Source organism: Epinephelus moara, chromosome 14 (genome assembly GCF_006386435.1).
Source record: "Epinephelus moara isolate mb chromosome 14, YSFRI_EMoa_1.0, whole genome shotgun sequence".
NCBI lineage: Eukaryota > Metazoa > Chordata > Actinopteri > Perciformes > Serranidae > Epinephelus > Epinephelus moara.
The window spans coordinates 7,750,337-7,774,816 of NC_065519.1; the positions used below are offsets into that span (position 1 = coordinate 7,750,337).

Below are 24,480 nucleotides of genomic sequence, written 5' to 3' on the forward strand. Positions count from 1 at the left end.
CTCTGTGTGCCCATGTATCCATCATCATGCATCATTCTCCCACAGATTAAATATTCGGGCTGCAGTTGGATGTTAAAAACTGTGTGAGTCACTGCAGCAGCTTCAGGGGGGAGCCGGCGTGAATGTTTCGCAATGATAAAGCTTCCCACTCTGTGTTTATGATTGATTTATGGCATTTTAAATAACACACACACACACACACACACACACAGTCCGCCCTCTTATCTCTCCTCCTCTTCCACTTTCTTGAATTTGAATGAGCTTCCAAGGACAGCAGATTTCAGAAAAGACAGCTCTATAAATATCATGCGGAGAACACAACATTAAAGGGTCATATCAGGATATTATACAGCAGCACATGTACAGTTTGACATGTATTCTGTTAACGCGACAATTAATTTTTTACATCACATTTCGTAGAAATTAATAAAATAGTTCCATTTTATTTTATTTTATTCCTTTTTTCTTTATTTTTTTAAACGTTTTTATATTGTTTCTCATTTATTTCAATTTTCTCATTTTATTTACAATCCTTTTTATGTTTTTTTTTTATTTAGCTAATTATTTATCTGTCCCTTTGTAGTTTTTTTTCCCTGCTGTCAGGTGTATAGGTGATGATTCGATGGTGTGTTCCTTCACAAAGAGAACTGATGAAGGCTTCACACCAAAATGTGTCAGAATATTTGTCACACCATTAGTTGTAAATAAAAACAGTATTTCCAGTGTCCTACTTTTAATTTTAAAATAGGGAATGTGATGTATTTGGATACTGGATCTGAGAAGTTCAAGCTGAAGAAAATCACACACCACATGTAGACATCATATTGGCACCACTGACGGATTACAGTCACAGCTTTCCTGCATTCATGCTCAGATGTTTTGGTCCTGTGTTTCCATCCTCCTCCTCCTCCTCCTCCTCCTCACCTGTCTCTTCCCTGCAGGAGTCTGAGGGCGATGTGGAGGCTCAGATCGGCTCAGACGCACTGATTGAGCGCCGGCTGTGGAGCATCAGCAGCAGGTATTCAGAGCTGCTATTTGTTACCTCGTTTACCCTCAATGACTCACCGGGTGATGTCATATTTTATCTGTCCTTTACAGTTTCTGTTTCTTGTTTGAAACAAGTGATTTGGAGGCATGATTGGACGTTTACCTTTTACCTACCATTTTTTGGCCATTTGGGGGCAGTGTAACAAGCTGTTTTTGACATATTATTGCTTTAAAGATGAAATAGCAAACATGTTAGCAAGCAGTAGCTTATTTACACATCCAGCAGTGACAGCGAAACTCCATATTAAATCCTTTTAACTCTGTTTTTGGTCTCCACCAACTCTTGCAACACATTCTCACTCCAACCTCATCACATATTGAAGTTTGGTCATGGACTTTCCACGTCCAGATTCGATGTGCAAGGTACCCTGGGTGTGTTGGTTGTTGACGTTCTGGGACACCGTGTCAAGTTCTGCCTGTTACATGCGTTGTCTTCTTTCAAAATACACTTCTGTTTTCACAGGAAATTTAACGTTTATATACAGTCTCCTTCAAAATTGACGTTTTTTTGCCTTCAACATCAAACGCACATGGTTAGGTTTAGGAAAAAAGAACATGGTTTGGCTTTAAAATCTTACAGGGCGTGAACACTGCTGAAAGTTGATGTTTGTTGGACCCATCCCACCCGACCTACTCAGATTTTCGCTGCCTTAGATTTTGTTGTTGTCCGACCATGTTTCCCCCGTAACCACTGAGCGCCATTAAACTATAACTGACCAGTTGCGTATCATGCCAATGTTAAAGGACAGCTTTTTTCGTCAGTGTCTGACACTGCAAGTCACTGCCCAAGCAACGGATTTCGACAACTTCGGAGTGAGACGGGGTTGTCCTTTACAGATTCATTTGTAGGACTTGTTAGAAACAGGTGATTTGAAGGCGCCATTAGGCATTTACCTTTTAAACCTGTATTAACTGATTGTTTTGGCCATTTGGGGGGCAATATAACAAGCTATTTTTTTTATCATAAAGTTAAAAGCTGAAATGGCAAACATGTTAGCAAGCAGTAACTTATTTACACATCCAGCAGTGACAGAGAAACTCCACCTTAAATCCTTTTAGCGCTGTTTTTGGTCTCCACCAACTCCTGAGGGAAATATGTGGCTCTTCAGCTGCTAAATACTCCACTATCCTCACCAGCTAGTCTCTAACTGTAGAGCTGCACAACCTAAACAATTCACTTTAAAGACGCTGAAAAGCTCCTAGAATGAATGCAGCTAAGGCTAGAGAGGTTGCAAATGAATTTTTTTTACTTCAGAGACCTCTGTTACCTGTGACTGGTAGTTTCAGTCAATCATGGAAACAACAACAGCAACATTTCATCCACTACATATCCCAACCTGGTCTCACTCTGAAGTCGTCAACATCCAGCGCTTGGGCAGTGACTTGCAGCATCAGACACTGATGAACAAAGCTGTCCTTTAACATCGGCATGATACGCGGGCAGTCGCCGTTATAGTTTAATGGCGCTCAGCAGCGCTGGAGGAAACGCGGCGGGACACAAATGAAAAATTTGACAGTTCCTTTTTCCTAAACCCAACCATGTCCCTTTGTTACCTACACCCAACCTTGTGTGTTTGTTGTTGAAGGAAAAAAACTTCAATTCACGGTGTTGTACTGATAGGGTGCATTAATTTTCAAAAAGACTGTACGTAAACGTTAAATTTCTTGTGAAAACAGAAGTGTATTTTGAAAGAAGACAATGCATATAACAGGCAGAACTTGATATGGTGTCCCAGAACGTCAACAACCAACGCACCCAGGGTACCTTGAACGTCGCATCTGGACGTGGAAAGTCCATGACCAAACGTCTATATGTGACGAGGTCGGAGTGAGAATGTGTTGCCAAGTGAGGCTGTCTGTAGTGGTGGTGAAAGAGGCAGAGGACACACTGTGATTTGAGGCTCTAGCTAGCTACATAAATATGAATGAACTTGAATTAGCCACAGACATGAACCTTTGGTTAACAGAAGGCTAAACAACTGGCTACATTTACTCTCCATCTCTGAAACACTTTGCTGATATTGACACGTTATATTTTGTTTATTGTCAGACTCTCTTTCTGATAAGTCCGTCTTCTTTTCTGGGTTGCTTTGCAGTGTAGTCAGTTGTTGCCAATGCTGAAATAGCAACTTTCTACCACTGCATCAGGCTTTTAGCAAAGAGTAACGCATGCACACCTGCATTTGTAAAACAGCCAATAGGAACGCCCTCTCTCTGAAATGGCCTGTGATTGGCCAAAGTCTCCCATCCCGTGCTAGATTTCCTACACCAAGTATACTCTGAAAACAGAGCCAAGAGAGGGTGCAGAAGTCTTGTTCTCTTTTAGTCCACTTAAAGAACGACATGCTCAAAGGTTTTTACAGGATTTTTGCCCAGTGATGCCAAAATAAAACAGCCTTCCCCACCTTTCAGTAAAGGATCTGAACACTTCTTCTGCCAACGTAGATTTGCCATCTGATGTTTTGTTTTGTTGCCTCCAGCAGCCCCTTCCCTGTGAGAGAGACCAAACCATTCAACAACGTCGAAAGTTGCTTACTTCAAGAGGAAATATGCGGAGGAGGAGGATTTACACGGAGGCCTACATGGATATTTTCAAAAAGTATGAACCTTTTCTTTTCCTCTTCTTGCCCACGTGTTCTTTTTCAGTCTGATTGTGTAATGTGATTTCGTCTTTCGTGTTTATTGATCTTTGCATTTTGAAATGTTTTCTTCACACATTTCTGTATGTTATGATTTTTTTCCTCTCACCTTTCTGCTTCATTTTTGGCATTCTTGAAACTCACCATCTCGCCCAGCAGTTCTCGTTTCTCATTACATCTGTTTCACTCTTTTTATGTTGTCCTTCAGCTTTAAATCACTACATACAAAGAGTCAGTGATAATACTCCACTCTTTCTCTGCTTCTATGCAGATGATACATTTACATTCATGACCAAATTCACTTCACATTGAAAGCCACTTCAGATATTAAAGCTGGATTGCAGAACTTTAGTCTCCCCCCTCTGGCTGTGAGATAAATTGCACAAACACTGTTGATGCGTGCTCATAAGTTATGCCTGTAGGTGAGCTGCATCTTCCTCCATCCCCAGGAGTGCTCTCTTTACATCTCATTTTTGTTTGTTTTTATTTAACTTAAATGTTTCCCCTGAATGCTTACTTACTTGGACGCTTCTTAGGACTTTCCACCACAGCTTCACCATGAGAGACCATCACTATGGTTTCTGCTCCCTTGCTTTTTTTCTGTGAACATACATGGTATCACAAACATCAGGATCATGCAAATACTAGATGAAGCATTAAGAAAACAAATCTTAAAGCAGTGCCAAAGAGAAAAACACAACAAAAACTAAACAATCAAAGGTAAAATAAATTAATTAATGAATCTCCCCGTCCTTTAGCTCTGGCTGGTTGGCATAAAACGTATCACTTCCTGTGTGAATGCACAGAAAAGTTGCTTCAGACATCAGACACAAAACTCGGTGTACTGACAAATACAGAGAGCTTTCCCTGGTGACAATAGGTTTAATCAGCACTGTGTGAACTCATTTCAGGGCTTGAATGTAAGGGATGTTGATTTATATGTAAATGCCCCACACTCAGTCTTTAAAGGATACTCCACCTTCCAAATGACAATTTCTATATCAATTACTTAACCATGTTACCTTGAGTTTATGAAGGAAACTTTAACCCCTTTTACACTGCCAAATTTTCAGCGAATGTTGGGCCATTTTACCGGCAAGCTGTGAGTGTTTAGACACACAGAGCCGGATTGGCGAGTTGATCCGAGGTGCCCAATTTTCCACCTCGTAGGGTAGACATATTGGTTGAACCGTTTTGGTTTAAACAGAACGAGGCGCCCTTCCGCCACGGGAGGGGCTGTTGAAGACTTGTGGGAGGAGCTGTTGATGATGCTGCATGTGCGAGCCACTGGCGGTGGATAAACAGGAATCAGCTGATAGCAGGAATGAGCAGCTAGTACTAGTAGCAAGAGGGAAACGCAAACCTGACAGACACTGGAAAGATGAGCAACTGGGGAGACAAAGAATTGCGCGCGTTCCTTGTCCTTGCAAACGAAGAGGCCATTAATTGTCTAGTGACGGGGACGGTGAAGCACGGGCCGACTTACGAGGGAATCACCGAAGGACTGACCAGCTGCAGCTTCCCTCGGAGTACGTCACTGTTTACGTCACACGCTGAGCTACACGTTGTGTTCCTTGCTCACGCCCCCCATTGCCCCGAAAAAGGCGCATTCTGTATAAACAAAAGTAGGTAGGCGGCATTTTGCTGCACTCCCCGATTTTGTTTTTATACTGCCAATGCTGAAAAAAGACTGATTGGGCTTTCCTGCAAATTTGTATTCGCATTCCTGTCTAAAAAGGGCTTTTGTTTTTCTTGTAAGCCTCAGTTGAAAGAAGAATTCCACAAGGGAGAAAACTCGTGATGGATGAAGTACGAAGGGGCTGCGTTCAACAACAGCAAAACTATAACAAAATATATTAAAAACGCTTACGTGCAGTGAAGTGAAGTGCAGTAAATTCCAAGTCTAGTTTATCCAGTTGTATGCTCAGTACTTCCCAAACTAAGCTAAAACCTCACTGTATAGAACACTTCTGCATGAACAGTCTAGGACACGGACAAGTAGAGCGCCTGGGCAAACGTGCGCATTTGAACTGTGCTCGATGAATTGCATGAGCAGAGTTTAAACACAGGCGCGATACACATATGCAGAGGTGTTTTATATGTAAGTAAATGCTTGCAAACACTGCCTCACCAGCCTGCTAACAAACTAGCAATGTCAAGCAAACACTGACTAAAATGGCTTGATTATCTTAAATATTTGCATTTATTAAACTCTCTGTTAATCAAACACTGACCCTATGGTTGACACTCCTGGCCTAAAGTGAAAGAACTTCCCATATCCTCTTGTGTCTTCTTTAAATTGTTTCCTGTTGCGATAAACATCATTTACATCCTAAAAAGTTTGTGGTTGTTTCATAAAATTGCAAACACCTGGTTCTAGAGTCAGTGACAGCAGAGCGGTGCTGTTAGAGTTCATTGTTTGTCTACTTTTTCTGATTATCCGTTGATGAAAATAAAGTGAATCATATGAACGTTTAAGCTTTGACCCTGAAACTTTTAATCTGCTTTCATGAAATGTAAGCTGATTCCTCTGACATCCTCCTTCTGAACTGCACAGGACAAAGGTGGAAAAGTAGAGATGTAACAGCACAAACTAATCCTCTGTCTTTTTTGTCACCTGCAGCACCTGATACTGCAGGAGGACCGGAGCTGCATCCTGAAGCTGTCCCTGGAGAAGCTGAGGTTCCTGGAGGACCCCGAGGCCTACCTGCGGCGCTCCGTCCTTATCAACAACCTGCTGAGGAAGATCCACCATGAGGAGGAGGAGCTGGAGGCTGAAGAGGAGGAAGAGGAAGAAGAAGATGAAGTAGAAGAGGAGGAGGAAGAAGAAGAATTAGAGGAAGAGGTGATAGGAGAGAGGGGGCAGCAGAGGCTGTTGTACCCGGACAGGAAGAGGGTGAAGGTGCTGGTGATGGACTGCTGCTCTCCGGCGTTTGGCCTGGAGGAGCTGCAGCATTACCGGCTGGTGCCCTGTTACCCATCAGCCGGGTGCCTGTACAGCCTGGGTACCTGCCCGGGCCTCGCCCCAAACCACCAGGTCCTTCTGTACAACCTGGACGACAACGGCTGACTGCCCACACCTCACTGCCTCTTTGCAAAGCTGGGAAATGCAGTTCATGTTACAGCCAGGCATGTGGACATGTACTGTTTGTTTAAAATCACCAAGATGAAAGCTGCTGGCGTTCTCCCACTAAAAACCTTTGAGGGACACGTGTCATGGGGTCTGTTTTGTCCGTTGCCAGGATGTCACCTCCTCTTGTCTCCTCGCTATGAGGCAGCAATGGATTTGAAAAGCTGAGAAACCCTCATTCTGCTTCAGGATCAGCAGGGTCTCTGATGTTGATGTCAAACTCTGTCGCAGCGTCACTGCCATTTTACTATACGTGCAAATGTGAGAGACTTTGAAGCGGGCTGTTGGTGTTGTGTAATTGATTTTTATTGTCATTGTTGCTCATGTGAAAACCGTGAGCGTATTCAGGGATTTACAGACTGCAGGCTACTTTTTTGATGCACCTTGGCTTGCGTGGAGAATATGCGCTGATATGCTTCTGTTATCTTTTTATGCTACTGTGTGATTTATGAAATATTTTGTGTAACATTCCCTGGACTGTGTGAACCGTCATGCAATCTCAAGACACTACATCCTCTGAGGTGCATTTACTGCCCATGGGAAGACTGTTTCTCTCTCTGTATTTGATGTCCTGTGTTTTGCATCACTTTGCTGCCCTCTGCTGGTGAAATAATTCATGCTGAGGCCATTTATAGTGGCTGATGTGTTCAAATCTCACAATGCAAGTAATAAGATGGTAACACTTTAAACCCTTTGTTAAGCATTTATAAGCAGCATACAAATGGTTCATAACAGTATAATTCAGTTATAAGCAGATATAAGTGTTTATTAACTCCTCCTGTAGGTAAATGAGTGACAACATTGTAAAATGCAGATGTAATACTATAAAATATGCCTTCACAGGAGAAGTTATAATTCCCAACAAGTACTGCACACTTAAAGTGTCCTTGTATCTGCATACAGCTACATTAAAGTGTGTTACAAACCATTTATTAAATGTTTTAGTGCTTATAATGCTAAATAGTGGGATTTAAAGTAAAGTTTTACTGAAAAGGATAATAATCTTTCTTTGTTGTTTCCCTATTTCACCATATGTTAAAAAAATAAGTCACGATTTGCTTTTTTGTGCTTTCAAAAAAGGAAAATTGCATCTCCTCTCATTCTCTCCAGCTCTCAGAGGTCACAACATTTTATTTTCTGCTGCCAAATAATCAGTTTGTGATTGATTTCCACCCCTGTGGTGTTTTAAAGATGCATTTCGAAGAGCAGAATGTCTTTAAATTGATATTATACTCCATATTTTCTAACCATCAGCCCTGGTTGTGACAGCAGAGACTGAATTTTTAAACTGTCAGAAGATATTTTATTATTTAACAGGGCACTACATGCGTGCTGTATGACAACGGTGATTAATGATTCATCCTTTTCAGTGTCTCTTTCTGTGTTTTGAGTGTTCAGTCCAGGAGTTTCTCTGGGTTTTAAATTTGCATCTTGATAACAATCACTACAATGGAAAAAACAACAACAACAAACTGCAGGCAACTATTAAAGAGAAGCTTGATATTTTAAAACAAGAATTTATATTTTGATGAAAATGCATATTCCATATTTAAGATAAACTATTTTGGAAAAAGGGCCAGTGAACTTTTTTCAGGTGATTGAGTATCAAATAAAGTATGTGAGGTGACAATGTTTGTGTGTTTCCATGCATCTTTGTGCAGCAGTACAAGCAGTAATAATAATAGATGCATTTTCACAATCTTTCTTTATTCATCTTTCTTGTAAGCAGGTGTTCAAACAATCTGGATCAGCTAAAATGAGACCTTTTTTAAATCTAGTATTTTAGATTCAGTTTTGTTTGTAATATTCAGAAGCTGATGGAAAGACAGTGAAAAGTGAGCCGCACAATATCAGGCTCCAGGCAAAGCGCGGTCACGTTACGTCGTGACGTTCTAATCATGTCTATTGTGCGTGCGCGCCGGAACTCCTGTTGCCTTCATGTCCTCCTACCAAGCTCAAACTTTAGACGCTCAAATCCGAAATACCTTCAATGCCCAATTAAGTATGTAGATCCGAAAACTATTCCCTCTCAGAACAATGTAATAATGGTGAATAGTAATAAAACTCTTTCTTCATTGTAAGATAGTTTTAATAAAGCCTAAGCCTATCATTTTATATTTTTGTTCACATTTCATTGGCATCCTGCATCTTTGCTTTTTAATATCAACAAAACATGTAGCCATTATGGGCCTAATAAAATGCATTCTTAAAAAGCCTTTCACAATCAACATAATTTAATGTCACCATTAAAGAAGATGTAGTGAAAATGGAGGGCCATTTTAGTACAGGTTATTAGTAGGGCTGTAGCCAATATTGAGTCTACACAAGTTCATATTATACAGACGTTTTAATACATATAGTTCATCTATTCAGTTAAGGTCTATGTGTCCAGTGGTTGAGTATAGAAGCTTGGGTCTTGGGCTTGTTTGTGAGATATTTGCTGATAAGATTAGATAAGATAAGATAAGATAAGATAAGATAAGATAAGATAAGATAAGACTTTATTAATCCCACACCACAGTGGTAAATAAGGATAAAATATTACAAAAATACAAATAAGATAAAATAAAATTATGTACACCTTTCACTTATACAGATACTGTGTATCTTAATATAAAGATATATAGGAAAGTATATAAAAAATCAGTCCCACAGAGAGTCAAATACACAGAGATGTAAACAGGTACTGAACAATAAATAAAACCATATAAAATGACCAGGAAGTACTTTCCCCCCTTTATTTATCACAGGGAGAATGTACAGAACAAGTCAAGGAATACAAGTATACAAGTTTAAGGATTACTATTCAATTTTTCTATCTATTTTAGCAGCTTGAGGTAGTTGGCAAAGTTAATTAACAGAGTGAAAGAGGGAGTATATCCTTTTCACTTACAAGCATGAATGTGGTGTTTACCCAAAATAATGACAAGATAAACAGTGTCTGAAATGTTTGCATCCAAGTAAATTATGTCAGTGTAACTAAATGATGGCGTATTATCCATTTTTAACGACAGCCATTTGTTATAAAAAGACAACACTCCCCACCAAGGTTGATAAAAGCCTCTAACTTCCCAGAACGAAGGCTTTGAACGTAGAGTTGTGAAATTTCCGACAGCACTCGAAGGCACCATGGAAGGCGCGCTCCCCCGAGTCTCCGTGGATCTGTCAGTTTCAGGATGTACTACAGATAGCGGGTCTCTGAACTCATCCCGACGCCGCCGAACAAGAACCAACCGATCCGCCCGGTGTGTCCGTTATCTTCTCAACGGAAACACAATTGAGTTTACTTATAAATAATAACTCCACCCGCCGTTATAAGTTGTTGTAGTTTAAAAACAGTTCGGGGTTCACTCTGCTGTGATGCACGGGTTTGTAGCTAGCTAACGTTAGCCGGAGCGAGCTAGCGTCCATCGTCCACTGTTCGGGGGGGAAAGTAACGTTAGCGGATTCCGTGTTCCTTCTTTCAGCCGTGTGGGGGGTGAATACACCGGGGTAAGCATGGAGAAAAGTAACCGCTTTGTAGACCTGTACCACTATCTCCAAGACCCCCACCTTGTCGCCCGCTTTCAGCGCTTCTGTGGGGTACACGGGACGTTTTCGAGAACCGTCTGTGCGGCGGGTATCAGCGCGGAAGCGGACCGGACTCACTCGCAGAACAACGGGGCTTGCCATCATCACATCGCCGCCGGGGGAAATGAGAGTGAGAAGTCGGCTGGTATCGGAGCAGGGGAAGGGGAGAAAGTGCAAACAGCAGCAGCGGGTGTACGGAAGAGGGGTATTGATTCAAACGTGGCGACAAAGAGAGGGGAGGAAAGTGAGAATCCTCCCCAGAATGGAGCAGTTGTGTCCGGGGCGACCGCCGGGGGAGAGACGTTTGGTGCGGGGAGTAACGGTCGCAGCCTCGCCGGGGAGCCAGAGGAGCAGGGCGGTAAAGCCCCGGGTCCATCAGGGAGCAGCACGGTGAAACCCCTCCGCAAAAACTCTCTAACAGGCGATGCCGGGCAGGAGTTCCTCATCGGGAACCGGTTCCTGTACTACATGTTCACTTTCGGGACCGAGCTGGGCAACGAGCTCTTCTACATCACCTTCTTCCCCTTCGTCATCTGGAACATGGACGCCTTCGTGGGCAGGAGGCTGATCATGGTGTGGGTCTGGGTCATGTACCTGGGGCAGTGCACTAAGGATGTGATCGGGTGGTCGCGACCCGCCTCACCACCTGTGGTCAAAGTGGAGATGTTTTACAACTCTGAGTACAGCATGCCGTCCACACACGCCATGTCGGGCACCGCCATCCCCTTCTCCCTGTTCTTCATGACCTACGGCCGGTGGGAGGTACAGTACATCCAAATTACATCCTCTTTAAGTGTCAAAAATATATCTGAAATTTGAAATGCAGCAGCAGAAGAGAAAGGGAAGTTGTCAGGAGATACTTCCTCCTAATTTCCACGTAGGAAATTGCGAAAGTTCCTCTTGTGATGCTTCACATCATCTTTCTCTATTTGCCTATTCACAAACTAGCAATACAGCCATTATCAACACTGCCACCATCACACAGTCCCACTTAGTTGGCAAGGAAGTGCAGGTGAATTAAAGAGCAGCAGGGTGAGGCTGGTACCTTTATTTGGCTGCCTAGGCTACCTTTGCGAGAGAAGTACACAACAGACAAACATGTTTGGGGAACGAGCCCTCTAATTAAAGAGTTGGATCAAAGACACTGAAACAGGATCTGTGGAATAGTAGAACAGCCTTTTATTATACCACACACGTGTATATCAACAGCATCTCAAACTACAGCCTTCAAAATTCCATAAAGTTGAATATCACCTCTCTAAAATTACAAATAATGAAGTATAAATAATAAACTGGCAACCTGGGGTCACATTTTGAACTCTAAAAGTTACAGAAAATTAAAGTAATGTAAGAAATAACATTTTAACTAAAACAGTATGGCTGAAATTTTAATAAGGACATAAAAACATACATAAAAATGCAGCCCTCAGCTTGCAGTTTCTTATTACATATTTTCAGCATATATAGTGACACAAGAATGACTGAAGGGGGTATAGACTTCATACAGATGAACACAGACTTTACATAATGCCCCCCAAGATACCCAACGATACTATATATGGGTGCCCGGTGGCTTAGTGGGAAGAGCAGGCGTCCCATATATGAAGGCAGTGTCCTTGCTGCAGGGGCTGTGGGTTCATTTCCAGCCTGCAACCCTTTGCTGCATGTCATCCCCTCTCTCTGCCCTCCACACTGAGGCTGTCCTCTCTAATAAAGCCAATATGATCTGTAATATCTTCCTACAGAGATGTACACACTCACCCACTTTGCTTTCCTTGCCTTGCTCAAGGACACCTTCACACCACAGCAACACAAGATAACATCTGCCAAGTGGCAACTCTTGATACAGGATCACCGAGACCTTGCCCTCCTGAGCCGCGTCATTAAAAATGAATGTGCGGTCGGCCCAGTGGATACAGTGACAGGAGCCATGGCGGCTATTTGGCTGCATGAGCACATTTGCAGACTCTTTAGTGTTTGTACTACAGTGAAAACAAGCTCAGTGTGGGTACAACAAGACTAAAAGTCTGCAGTCTGCAGCCAAGTGACGGTCCTGTGATGCTGTAAGGCTCCTTACACTGCAGAGGAGAGTGTTTGTAAATGGGTAAAATATGTAGAGGCCAGATCAATGAATAATTCAGCAACAATTTTTCGTGATATTATCAATTAGTTACTTATATTTTAGCCAGAAATGTCAAAGATCATTGGGTCCAATTTCTGTGCTGCAGCAAACTGAACATCTTTGGATTATTTAGTCTTGGTCAAGCAGTTTGAACATGTAAATTTGAGTAATTGTGATGGACGTTTTTCACAGTTTTCTGACATCGTGTAGGCAAAAAAAGACTACAGATTGGCTGCAAAAATGGGCGGCACATTCAGGCAAATGCTAACTTGTTACCATGCTAACATGCATGCAACCTGCCAACACCTGTCCGATATTACAGCTCGATAAGTAACCGTTAGCATGCTTACGTGTGGCTACATGTTCAAACAAACTTCCACCGCTTCCCCAACTTTGGCCAAGTTTATAAAAACTAACTGACGTGTCAAAAATCATCGGAATAACATGCATGCAGGATTTTTTTTTTGTTTTAACAGGCCAGTCCCTGTTGGTCTTTTTCTCATCTCCTCCCATTCACTCAGGAGGAACAACACTCCATTGTGTCCAGTCCGTAAAAGCCAACAGAAAGTCTGTGTAGTCCACTTCCATTGTCTCACTGTGCATCCACACTGTGAGGAACGTGATCAACAAACTGCAGGAAGTCTATTTAATTCTCTCAGAACAGAGAGACACAGAAAACTCAACCATTGTGTGGTGGATACTTATTTTTACGGCAGATTTATGCTGTTTGTTGTAGAGCTGAAATAATCTGTTTATCACAAAGCCCAATGAAAGAAAATTGAACATTGCACTACAGTATTTTACTATTAATATGTAATTATTTTTGTTCAAGTCATTTTTGAGAATTTTGTACCTTCAGACTGTTGAAATGACAAAACTGAAGTGTGCTCAAAATGTGGACTTTGATGCAGCGGCTCCTGCAAAGAAAGGAACATTTTCCTCGCTGATTTGAGGACTCCTTCACAACAATTATCTGCAGTTGCAGGCCAGAGGCTGCACTGATTACCACTTGTTGTTCCAATTCCAATTTCCATAATGCCCTGTCATATTCTCCAAATTGTTGCTCGATGTTTAACAGTCATTACTTTGGTGTGGGTGGGGAAGAAAAGCCCGGTTCTGAAAAGAAAGCCGCGTGGGATCACTGTATTGTGCTTGAATCCCAGCAGGCGAGAGGGTGAGATTGATTTACGACTCTGCCTCCCCGTCTGTCTGTCTGAGCAGGAGATAAGAAAGCCGACCCCTGACCTCTGAGTGTGGGGCTGCAAGATAAGACAGATTTAGTGTCTGTAGCTCTCTCTCATTTCTCCCCACAAGTCTACTCATCAACCTGAGTTTGAAAGCACACGCGGGTGGTATGACATTTCAGAAAAGCTCTAAAATTTGGCAAATAATTTGCTCATGTCTTTGTTAAACACTTTCAACAACGCAATCTCTCTATTCAAGGTCTAAAAATACGAGCTGGTGTGGAACACCAGATAAGACCGTCTCACTTTTTGAACCTGATGCTCTCACATTTATTTTGGTCTCACGCGTCATTCTTTAACTTTGCCCCAGCAGGACATACAAGTACAGTATGGTACCTGGAATTCGGTACCTTTTTTTGGTACTTTTCTCTGTTATAATGAAAAATGCGAATTTTGAACAAGCTGCAGGGTGACGTAGTCTCGCTCTGTCTATTTTTCTTTTTACTCCGCACCAGTCAGTAAGCTATTCTGCCCCTCTGCTCTTCTCTTATCACACCTAGAGTTTAGTCTGTCTGTCTGTCTCGCCGATTACTTGTGTGTCTGCTTGTCTTCCTCTCTTTAGACGCTGACAAATACGTGGAATAAGTACGCAATTTAAAAAACACAATCACAATCAGGCTATTTCAAAAATAAAATAGTAAAGAAAATAGACCAGACACTGACACTATCGGCGCTGCAGTGATAGTTTCGGCTCGCTGGGAAGCCTTTGCTGGCCGTGGAGCTCCATGGCCGGCTTCCTGGCTTCGGGGCCTTTTCGGTACTTCTGCCACCCGGATGCGCTGTCACCAGGTATTGGCATTTGGCACTGATTGACTCTCAATGCCTGCCTTGTTGTTACAAATAAGAGCCACATATTGTCCACACTGCTGACAGTTTCTGCATTCACACGTCAAAGGGGTGGAGGGTCAAACATGACATTTCCCTGACTTGACATTTCCCTGTATTTCAGGTGAGTGGTGTACAAAGAAATGTNAGTGGTTTTCTCAAGGCTTCTGTCCTCCTTTTCTTTTGGGCATGCATCTCTACGCCAGCCTTAAAAGCTGTTGGTAGATTGGTCGCACCAACTTCTTAATCACACAACAATTTTATTTTACTACAAACAAATTTTGACCTTGAGGCTGTTGCAGTGATGTCTGACATCTGTCACTGCTATCATGAATCCGACAGCAACCAGTTACAGTACACGAGCAGGAGGTGTGTTTGGCAGTGCACACCAGTCCACTGACAAACAGTGACTTGTTTAGGACTCAAAAAGTTTGGGGAGTGACTTAGAACATATTGCTCTTGAAGATTTCGGACTTGTGTGTGACTGGCAAAACTTTGTAGCTCGTTCATGAAATGTACACAAAGTTGATCCAAACTTGTGTGTACGCACAAACTAAGAACTTTTGTTGGTTTAATTAACTATTTCTTATTCAAAAAATTCACAGACAAGAACAGAATTTAAAGATTTAGGTTATGAAAAAACATTTGTTCTTGCACTGTGCAAAAATAGCAATATAGTTCTCTACCACTACTACTCTCAGTTGCACACTCTCAATGCCTGCCTTGTTGTTACAAATAAGAGCCACATATTGTCCACACTGCTGACAGTTTCTGCATTCACACGTCAAAGGGGTGGAGGGTCAAACATGACATTTCCCTGACTTGACATTTCCCTGTATTTCAGGTGAGTGGTGTACAAAGAAATGTCTCACGCTACAGAATTACTGGATATCTCCTGACATGACTCAGGATCAATCAATGGTGTAATGAAATGAATATACACATAATTTATTATTCTAAAGTGTCAGGAATTGTAACATTCAGTTCAGAGTCAAATAATATGGAGATATTAAGAGATAACTCTTAATTCTTGTGACCAGAGCAGGATGTCCTTCTCATCTTTTGCTGCTTTGAGAGTTTTCCCGTTGTACGTTCCTTGCCTCAGCTGACTTGTCTCAGCAAAGCAGGAATGCATGGAGTCGGATGGGCCACAGTGAGACAGTCCTCCTCCCATCTCTCCTCCAGCTCAGACAGTAACTAGAGCCAGATGTGTCTCTCCCTATGGAAGATACTGGTAAGAGTGAAACGAGGGAGGGGACGAGGGACAGAGCAGAAAAGAGCAGCTGAAGGAGAGAGAAGGCAAAGGAGAGGGAGGAAGTAGATAAGAGATTAGATAGATGACAGGAGATAAAGCAAGATGAGGCTACAGGGCAAGAGATGGAGAAAGCATAAGGGAGAGACGTGGGGATTAATGCAGAAAGTGAGGAAGGATAAGAGGAGACAATAGACGTAAGGGCAAAGAGAGGAGAGGATGAGAGGTGGATTAAATCAGTATAGGGATGAGAGAAAGATGCAAAGGAGACAGAAGAATCTCAGAGTTGCTCGACTGAAAAATGAGACCAGAAAGACGTTGTGTGATATAAATTATCATCACGTTGCCCAGCAGAGCCAGAACAGAAAACATTATGGCAAACAGGCTTTGTGTGAGACTTCCTCTCCCTCGAGCAGGAACATTAGGTGGGAACAGTGCAGCTTTTTCCTGCAAACATGAGTGAGTTTCACAGTATAGCATTTCCTAACTCCAACACTGAGTTTGACATTGTGTTTTCAATCAGATTGCGATCATATCAAACCAAAATCTCGTCTGCTGAATTCAAAAGAAGGAAAATAATGGTTGTTTCTTAAGAGCTGCAGTAGTTCTGATTTTTATGACGTCTTTCTGGCGTTGACATCTGTAGCTGCAAATGTGTGAAGCTGGACTTTGTAGTTACCAAATTAGACATGTCGTAATAAGTAATTAGGTCTCATCTTTCTCTGCTGTGTTATCTGCTGCCAACGTACGAGGGATATTCACAACTTTGGTTTGTGCGCGGCCTCAGACAAGACTAATTTACATCTTGGCAGTGTTGAAAGTCAAACACAGCACACCCTGGGAGCTGCGTGGTTTGGGTGTGTGTGTGTCTGTATGTATGTGCAGTCACATGTCACGTGAGGGTGCATGGAGCAAATCCCAACACTGAGGCTAACATTCAATAAGCAGTGTGCAGAGAACCACAAGCCACACAAAAAAAACACCACGTCCATAAAACGTTGCACGAAGCAACCACTGCAGCACCGCCGCGGTCACAGGCACGAGGCCAGAGCGAGGATGCAGACACGGCCGTGGGACCCAGTGATACATACTGTGTTTGAATATGGACAGAGGACGCTGTTTGGGCAGCATCTCCACACATGGTTTCCTCGGTCCCCCCCCTCTCAGTGTTGATCTGAGGCACGTCAGGCGGCTGCGCCTGACCCCACTTCACAGCTAATCCACACACATAAAGACGCCTGTTTCTCAACCAAAACCCTCCCTCTGCTCTGACCTCATTCTGAAAAGAGATTTAAGTCTATAATTGACACTTAACAGTGAAGCCCTGTGGTTAGAGAGACACCTGTAGGAGGTTCTCACAGGAGCTGTCTGACATATTTCATGCAGCAGCTTGTGTCTTGTCACGGCTAATGTCTTACTCAGGTATATGTGAATGCCTAAAATGTAAATGCAAGATTAATGTGGAGAATATGAGAGTAACATCTGTACCTCCTGTATGCCAACTGCTGCTAGAAATTAGTTTAGGGAGTGGATTTTAAAATGGAAAAATGGTTAGGGAACAAGAATCCACAGCCACACTAGCTGCCCTGAGCTAAATGCTAACGTCATTGTCACTGTGATCATGTTTGAGCATGCACACATCTCCATTATATTTTAAACCCTGCACAGCTCTTTTCATTTAAAACAGATATATATATTACATATTTTTATTGCAGTTTTCTACATATTTCTATTATAATTCTTGACTTTTGCAGTACTTTTTTGTTTACTCTTATTATGTTTATCTTCTCTGTCCTGCACCAGAATACCAAGGCACATTCCTTGTATGTGAAAAATTAATTGGCAGTAAATGGATTTCTGATTTTTAATGTTCACGCCGACAGTGACTACGTTTACATGCACAAAATATTCAGGTTTTTTTGCCCTTATTTCGAAAAAGGCAAGATTTTAACTAAGCTCTTTAAATGTCCATCAAAAACGAATATACCACTAATATTCCCCTTTACATGCAGCCAGAGTTAGAAATTAAAATTTGTGCACTTGCCACTGTGGCTGGTCGCTTCCAAAATCTACCAGTCATGAAATACACTACTCTTTTTTTTTCTTTTTTTTTTTTCTTTTGTTTGGCTGGTGAAAGAAGCTAATCGAGCAGCCACTTGCAAATGTGACCAGTATTTGACTGGGGGCTGGTGCTAATCTCCAACTAACATGCTGTTTATCACATCAAAATATAAAAAACTGAAACGCTCACAAAAAAGATAAATGTACCAAACTCTAGCACAAGTTTCGATAATTTTTTGAACTGGGCAGAAAGTGTGGACAAATTATACGCCAGTGAAAATATGTGATTAGTTTTATTTACTTTTCCATGAAGCACGAGCTGTGTACTCAGCACATACCTTTGGATGAATGCAGGTCAATCTGAGCTGTACTTATTTGTGTACTTCACAAACAACTTCTTGGGGCAGATAAGCAGCCATTATTTGGAAGAAAGGTTATCTCTGTGTCACAGGAATACTTGGAGGCTGGAGTTCAGCAGCCACCGCTGGCAGTAAAACATCTTTTTATCCATCAGGCTAATGCAGGTTGTAAAATGGCTCTTATACAACATCGTTACGGCTGTCTTTCAGTTTACTGCATGTGTTATTCCTGTCACCTTGAAACACTGACTGCAGGAGGATTTCAACAAAGTAGATAAGTTACATGTGTACACACTCTACAAGGACAGCAGGGTTCATAAAGTGCAGATGGAGAGGTTGAAAGTGATGTGTGTCTTTATATGATGCTCGCAGTGTACCTGGGACATTAGCTTCTCAATGGTGCAGCGCATACGTTTTAAATGAGACCTGGAGCATTTCATTTTAACTATATGGTTTTAAACATTTAGTAAACAGCTGAATATTGAGATAAGTGTTTATTAAATACTGCATTTTAAATTGTACAAATATTTTTCACCCCACATTGCAGTATAAACTGTGTTTGTGTAAGGTAGTGACACATAAACATGTAATAAAGTCATATATCTTAACCTTATTTGCAGCCGACAGCTCTCAGTAGACAGCAGTAGCGCCTTATCCCTGTTAAATTACCAGCTCCATCAAACCGCTCTGATGCAACGTTTCCCCCTGAAGGCTGGAGGTGTGGGAGTCGGTGAGGGTTTGGGATTTGTCCTGTAATTCTGGTCTGTGAGAGGAAATCTGAGCTGTCTCAGCAACAATGAAGAGAACAAAAGGGTTTAAACAAGTGTGCAAACCTCAGCAGCTTTCATCTGACGTCTCTCTCTCTCTCCGGGCTCAACTGTCACTCATTTTCTTTTTCTGTTTTTCTGCCTGCGTTCACACTGCAGACCTGCGTGTTGCAGCTCATATCTGACCTTTTTTAGCACTTTAACAATCAGTTAGTAAAGACATTAGTCAGTTGACAGAGAATCTGTATTATCAGGCAATGGTTTTGATTATGTGATTTATATTTAAATGATTTTTTTTTAGCTTACATACCAGTTTTTACATTTGTTTCAGCCTCTCAATTGTAATGTGAGTTTTTCCTATTCTCTGACATGTTACTGACAAAATGATGAAATGATTAATTAAGAAAAGAAATCTGAAATTGATCTGTGATGAAAACAATCATTAGTTGCAGCATGAAGGCTTTTGGACACCAAGTCCTTTTTAATCTGTCATCTGATAAAAATTGTTCCACACAGAAACCTTGCACACTTAGTCCGGTGCCTTTAATTGCTCTCTTCGTTAGGGAAATTTGCAATACGAGGCAAAATGGAAAGACACATTTCCTCCCTTCTTCTCGCTTCTCTCCAATGGAGCTACCTCCCTGGCTGTCACCACTCTCTGCCTACATTTCGCATTTGGCCCCACAGCTACCCGAGTCATGAAATCATGCTGTACGGCCATTACACTCTGCTGTAAGCATCATTGTTACCTTCCCTTTGTTGTGAAAGATTTCAAGAACATTGCTTCCATCTACCTCATCTCCTTGTTGACCCTCTGTCCACTTCGGCCCCGTTCTTTTCACTTGTTGCAGATAAATGTGTCCAGATGGTTACGCCACATTTCTTTTATTGCATCTTGGATGTGAAAAAACACAGAAAATTGAACTTCCTCTAAAAAGCTTCTTGTTCCAGAAGGTTCAATGACAGATGAAAGTTTGGGAACGATGTGTACATGTGATTGACACACAATGAGGTCTTACATATTTTTAAATGTGCAACAATTTTGGACAAACAATATGGACTTGTTGTGCAAAGGCCTTTAGCGTGGGCCAGAGACTTTGGGATGGCAGGATGTTAAGTGTACTTCAGGACCTCTAAACTGCAGTTGTGCATGTTGAAACACGTGGGTGGCACTGAGTGCCTTTTGTTTGTGACTGAGCTTTAATTTTAGTGGCTGCGACCAGCAGCTCTATCGTACGCTCTGGTGGTTGGTTGGTCAGTCAATCCACAAAAATCCTCCACCCTTTGGTGGCCACGGTTTTTGCCCTAGGAGTCTGAAATATGGCACAGAGGTCAAGTGTGTGTGCGTGGAGGTGTGTGTTTGTGAGTGTTAGTTCCCCCTGGTTTTGTTTGTTCATCATGCTGATGTTGCTCTGACAAGCTGCAGGCCATCTAATAATGTAATAATTTATTTTTGAGTTAAGGGTTGCAGCTGTTATATTGTGAAACCATATACCATGGTATGAAAATTGACAGTTATCATACTGTGTACATTGCTTATCTATGGTATAAAAATGCAGCCGGAAAGAGAATAAACCCTACTATATGTACGCATCTTCACTTCTCCTCGACTGTCTGTCAGACTTGTTACACAAACTTCCGTTAAAAATGGTTTCAAGTTTCAGTTTTTAGAAAGTTTGTGTTCAACGAATCATTCCTTTAAAGGTCATTGTAACTAATGATGTTAATCATTGAGTAATACTGTATATTGTGATACTGTGAGACTGTGATATTTTCTGAGATGGTTACTGTGAAAACCTCACAGCCTGAGTTACAACCCTACATGTAGGTCTCATGGCTCACTGGATTTGATTTTAAGCCATATATTCATGTGATCCAGATCCAAACGGAGGAACTGGGACTGTGTGCAGCTTTTCACAGTTTGCACTGATTAGAAAACTCAGGAAATTTGAGTCACATGAGAGGAAAACAATCTGACTGTGAACACTTCATGCTGCAGTGTGAAGTGAACCCAGCCTCTCTTTCCTCTCCTGCTACTCCGCCCTGCTGCAGGACGACAAGTTCATCTGATAAGGAAACAGCAGAATTGCTGAAATATTTATGAGGTCCTTTGTATCCAGTGCACATTATATCCACGACATCACAGCAATGTGTTATCGAGGCTTGTTACAAGCTGTACGCTCAATAAAGACTCCAGCATGCACAATCATGTTATTATCACTGTAATCACCAGATCGGAGCAATAAAACAGGCAGGAGTGTGATAGATGAGCTTTGATGCAGAGACTCAATAACAAATATATGTATGTGTGTTGCATAATGGCAAAGCCAAAGCAGATTAGATTTGATATGCATATAAATGTATACAGCTTCAACATATTAACTAGAGATGCACGTAGTCAGTTATCATGTTTTAAAAGTCTGATAGGCCAATTCAGATTTTTTTGCCAATTCCAGTAATTCGATTGTGTGTTCATAGTAAAACACTGACTTTTAAATTGCGTTTATGTTTATGTGTGTCCAGTAGGTTATATATTAACTACTGCTGTTGCAGTGAGCAGCGTTTTCTCACTTCCTGCTCGCCTGAAACTGTGTGCATGGTGCAAGAATTAAGGACAGATCCCACGCTGATGAGAAAAGATGATGGTCTGAATAAGTTGCCAGATTTGTCCCTTGTCACTTTTTAGAAATAAAGTCACTAAGTGAGGCTGAAAAGTCATGAACGAGGGGGTGACAAAGCGTCGCTATTTAGCAACCTGGGAATGAGAAGGGGATGGAGCAGCTATAACATTAATGAATTACTGTCTGTGCCATTGTGTGCTTGATGTAAAACATGGTGCAAGGCAGGCATGTTAATTTGATCAGCACTGGATTGACTCTATCTAAGACTGACTGGCCTGTCACTGGTCATTGTCCACCAAGCTAAATGTCAGCCGATTCGGGTCATCAGTCAATCAATCGGTGCATCTCTAATAATAAAAACATTTTGCACTCAATGCCTAAAGGTTCTCTGCGGGGTTATCGCATTGTGTCTATACTAGAGGTCTAACAAACATGTTTCCTTCCTGATAAAAGCTGCAGTCAGTGTTTCAAGTTTTTTCTCGGGCTTGAACTTGTGTTGTTTCATCATTGCGTTTTTGGTATTAAGTTAAAAACATCAAAAAAATGCTGGTTACAGCTTTACAAAAATGAACATTTACTATTATCATTGTAATTCAACACTTGAGGGTATTTTCACTGATGATCAACCAAGAGCAATTTTACAACACTACTCAGGGCTCTGTGATTAAATAACTAACATTTTATGGAGTTATTAATTAATCAAAAAGGATGTTCATTAGAAGTCATTTCCATTTTGTCTGTAATGCTGCAAATTATAAGACTGCATGATTAGTTTAATCTCCCAGAGGTAGTTGTGTTGATCAGCTTCTCCTGTCACCTCCACAGTACCCGTTCACACTGGGCTTCAGCTTGGCTCTCTGCTGGTGTCTGCTGGTCTGTGTCAGCCGAATCTACATGGGAATGCACTCAGTCCTGGTATGTCCCCACACACACACACACACACACACACACACACACACACACAGATGGTGTCGGCCTTGCCACCTGCAGTGCCAGTTTGTTGTCATCCTGTCCGTTTGAACACGATAGCTGACTTGTGGGAAACAGTATCTGACCAGCAGTCACTCCAGCTCCAGGACCGAGCTGGCGTCTGGCTCTGGTGTCAGCAACACAATCACCTGTGTAACGGTAGAGGTGCAACGCACAGAACAACCACACATGTTTACAACACAGATCTGAAAAAAAGGGACATATGTGGGAAAATAATTTGGTAATGGACCAGGTTTGTGTGACAGATGCACACAGAAAGGTTTGGAAGACTTTACCCTCATAATCGACACACAGCTGTGTATTTTCTGTGGCCTCAGATCAGTGTTGGGCTCGTTACTCTAAAAATCTAATATATTACTGATTACTCATTACCTTTTACTTATTACTCCCTGGCAATAGTAATTTGTTACACTACTCGTGATATTACTTTCCCATTACACCTCTTAAAATTGGTTATTGCATATCTCCCCAAAATTCAATTCAATGTCAGTGGTAGGCTGAGTGTAGCTAAGGCAAGATTAGTCTGAGTGGGTGGAAGTTCGCTGCAAAGATCAGCCTCTCATTGGGCGGAACGAGCCAACCGCTGAAGTCCCGCCCTACCACCTCCGGTTGCAGTTTTCAACACGTCCTTTACTAACTTTTGCGGTGTTTGATCTTGCGGGGATGTAGCCATTTTTCTGCCATGGTTCGCGTCCTGTAGGCGATATTTTTGTGGGCGTGTTACACCAAAACCTGTTTCCCCCCGGCAATATTTTTGCAAGCGCACCGTTGCTGTGGCACCGCCCAGAACGATTGTGATTGGTTGAAAGAAATACAAGCAGCCGGGGCGTTTTTTTTCTCCAATCTTAAAGTGAAAGTCGGCCCAGCCAGACCTTTCTTTTCTTGAGAAAGGTCTGGTGAGCGAGACTAAGGCAAGATAGATTACAAATGTTTCTGTCTTCTGTTGCCCATTACCGGTATCTTCCCGAAGCTCTGTCTCAAAGACAGAGAGTCACTCATGGATCAACATTTCATACATCACATATCCAGCCACAAGTTTCATTAGTTCTTTGTAGCTGCAACTGTCCACAATTTAAATCCAGTTCATCACTGATGTGATTGCTGTATTTCAAGTCAGTAGTGATGTGATTACAAAAGTAAAGCTATAACGAGTTGTTTGCAGCAAATGGTTGCAAGCCAGAGTCGAACCTGCGACCGCTGCAGCGAGGCATCGCCTCTGTATATGGGGCGCCGGCACTATCCACTACGCTACCGACGCCCCAGAGTCACATTTTCAGATCAGCACAGCTCTGCCTGCCAGTGCCCTCCTCCATTTTTATTGATTATCTTAGTTGACTGATTGGTCAATAGTTCATGCAACATGTCAAGCTGATAGTGAAGTTGCGCTCTGTTCCAGTCTTAGTGCATGTTGTGGTAGTGGAGCATTGATATTCCTCTTTGATCTGTGGATCAGTTCATGTGTCACAATGATCTCAGCCCAAGCTAGGAGCTTTTTCACAGCTTTCAGTCAGTAACTGAGCTTCATCAGCTGATGAATGTGGAAACAAACATCACACGTGCATCATTCCGCACGGTGAAGCTCAAACATCCAAGCGAAGCAACAAGAAGCAAATAATTTGGAGTGGAGAGCAACTGTCTGTCTTTGTTGTGTTATTTGTGTGGTGTGACCAGCAGGCAGGGTGTGAAACAGGAAACCATTCCACCCGATGATTATAAGCAGGAGGTGGAGTCTGAACTTAAGCCTCCAAACAATAGTTTTTCCATGTGGATAAACCACCTTCAGTTTACCAACATCTGCCAGGTGTCTGCTACTCATTTACACCCGGCAGGGGTTATTATCATGAGAGGAATGT

General features: G+C 42.0%; 2 protein-coding genes across 8 annotated transcripts in view; both read left to right on the forward strand.

The window, feature by feature from the left end:
- Nucleotides 1–8,983, forward strand: part of syt16 (synaptotagmin XVI) — a 73,699-nt gene extending 64,716 nt beyond the window's left edge. For 5 of the 7 annotated variants that reach the window (XM_050062501.1, XM_050062498.1, XM_050062495.1 and 2 more), the window contains 3 exons: nt 942–1,018; nt 3,528–3,646; nt 6,310–8,982. The gene's annotated coding sequence lies outside the window, so the exon portion shown is untranslated. Of the gene's footprint in view, nt 1–941; nt 1,019–3,527; nt 3,647–6,309 lie in introns of all 7 variants that reach the window. The other 2 variants (XM_050062496.1, XM_050062497.1) reach the window with 2 other exon arrangements.
- Nucleotides 8,984–9,968: 985 nt separating this feature from the next.
- The window catches only part of sgpp1b (sphingosine-1-phosphate phosphatase 1b), a 37,456-nt gene continuing 22,944 nt past the window's right edge, over nt 9,969–24,480 (forward strand). The window contains exons 1-2 of the mRNA XM_050062503.1: nt 9,969–11,148; nt 22,463–22,552. Of these exons, the coding sequence (XP_049918460.1) occupies nt 10,315–11,148; nt 22,463–22,552 (924 nt within the window). The 5' untranslated portion in view covers nt 9,969–10,314. The remainder of the gene's footprint in view (nt 11,149–22,462; nt 22,553–24,480) is intronic.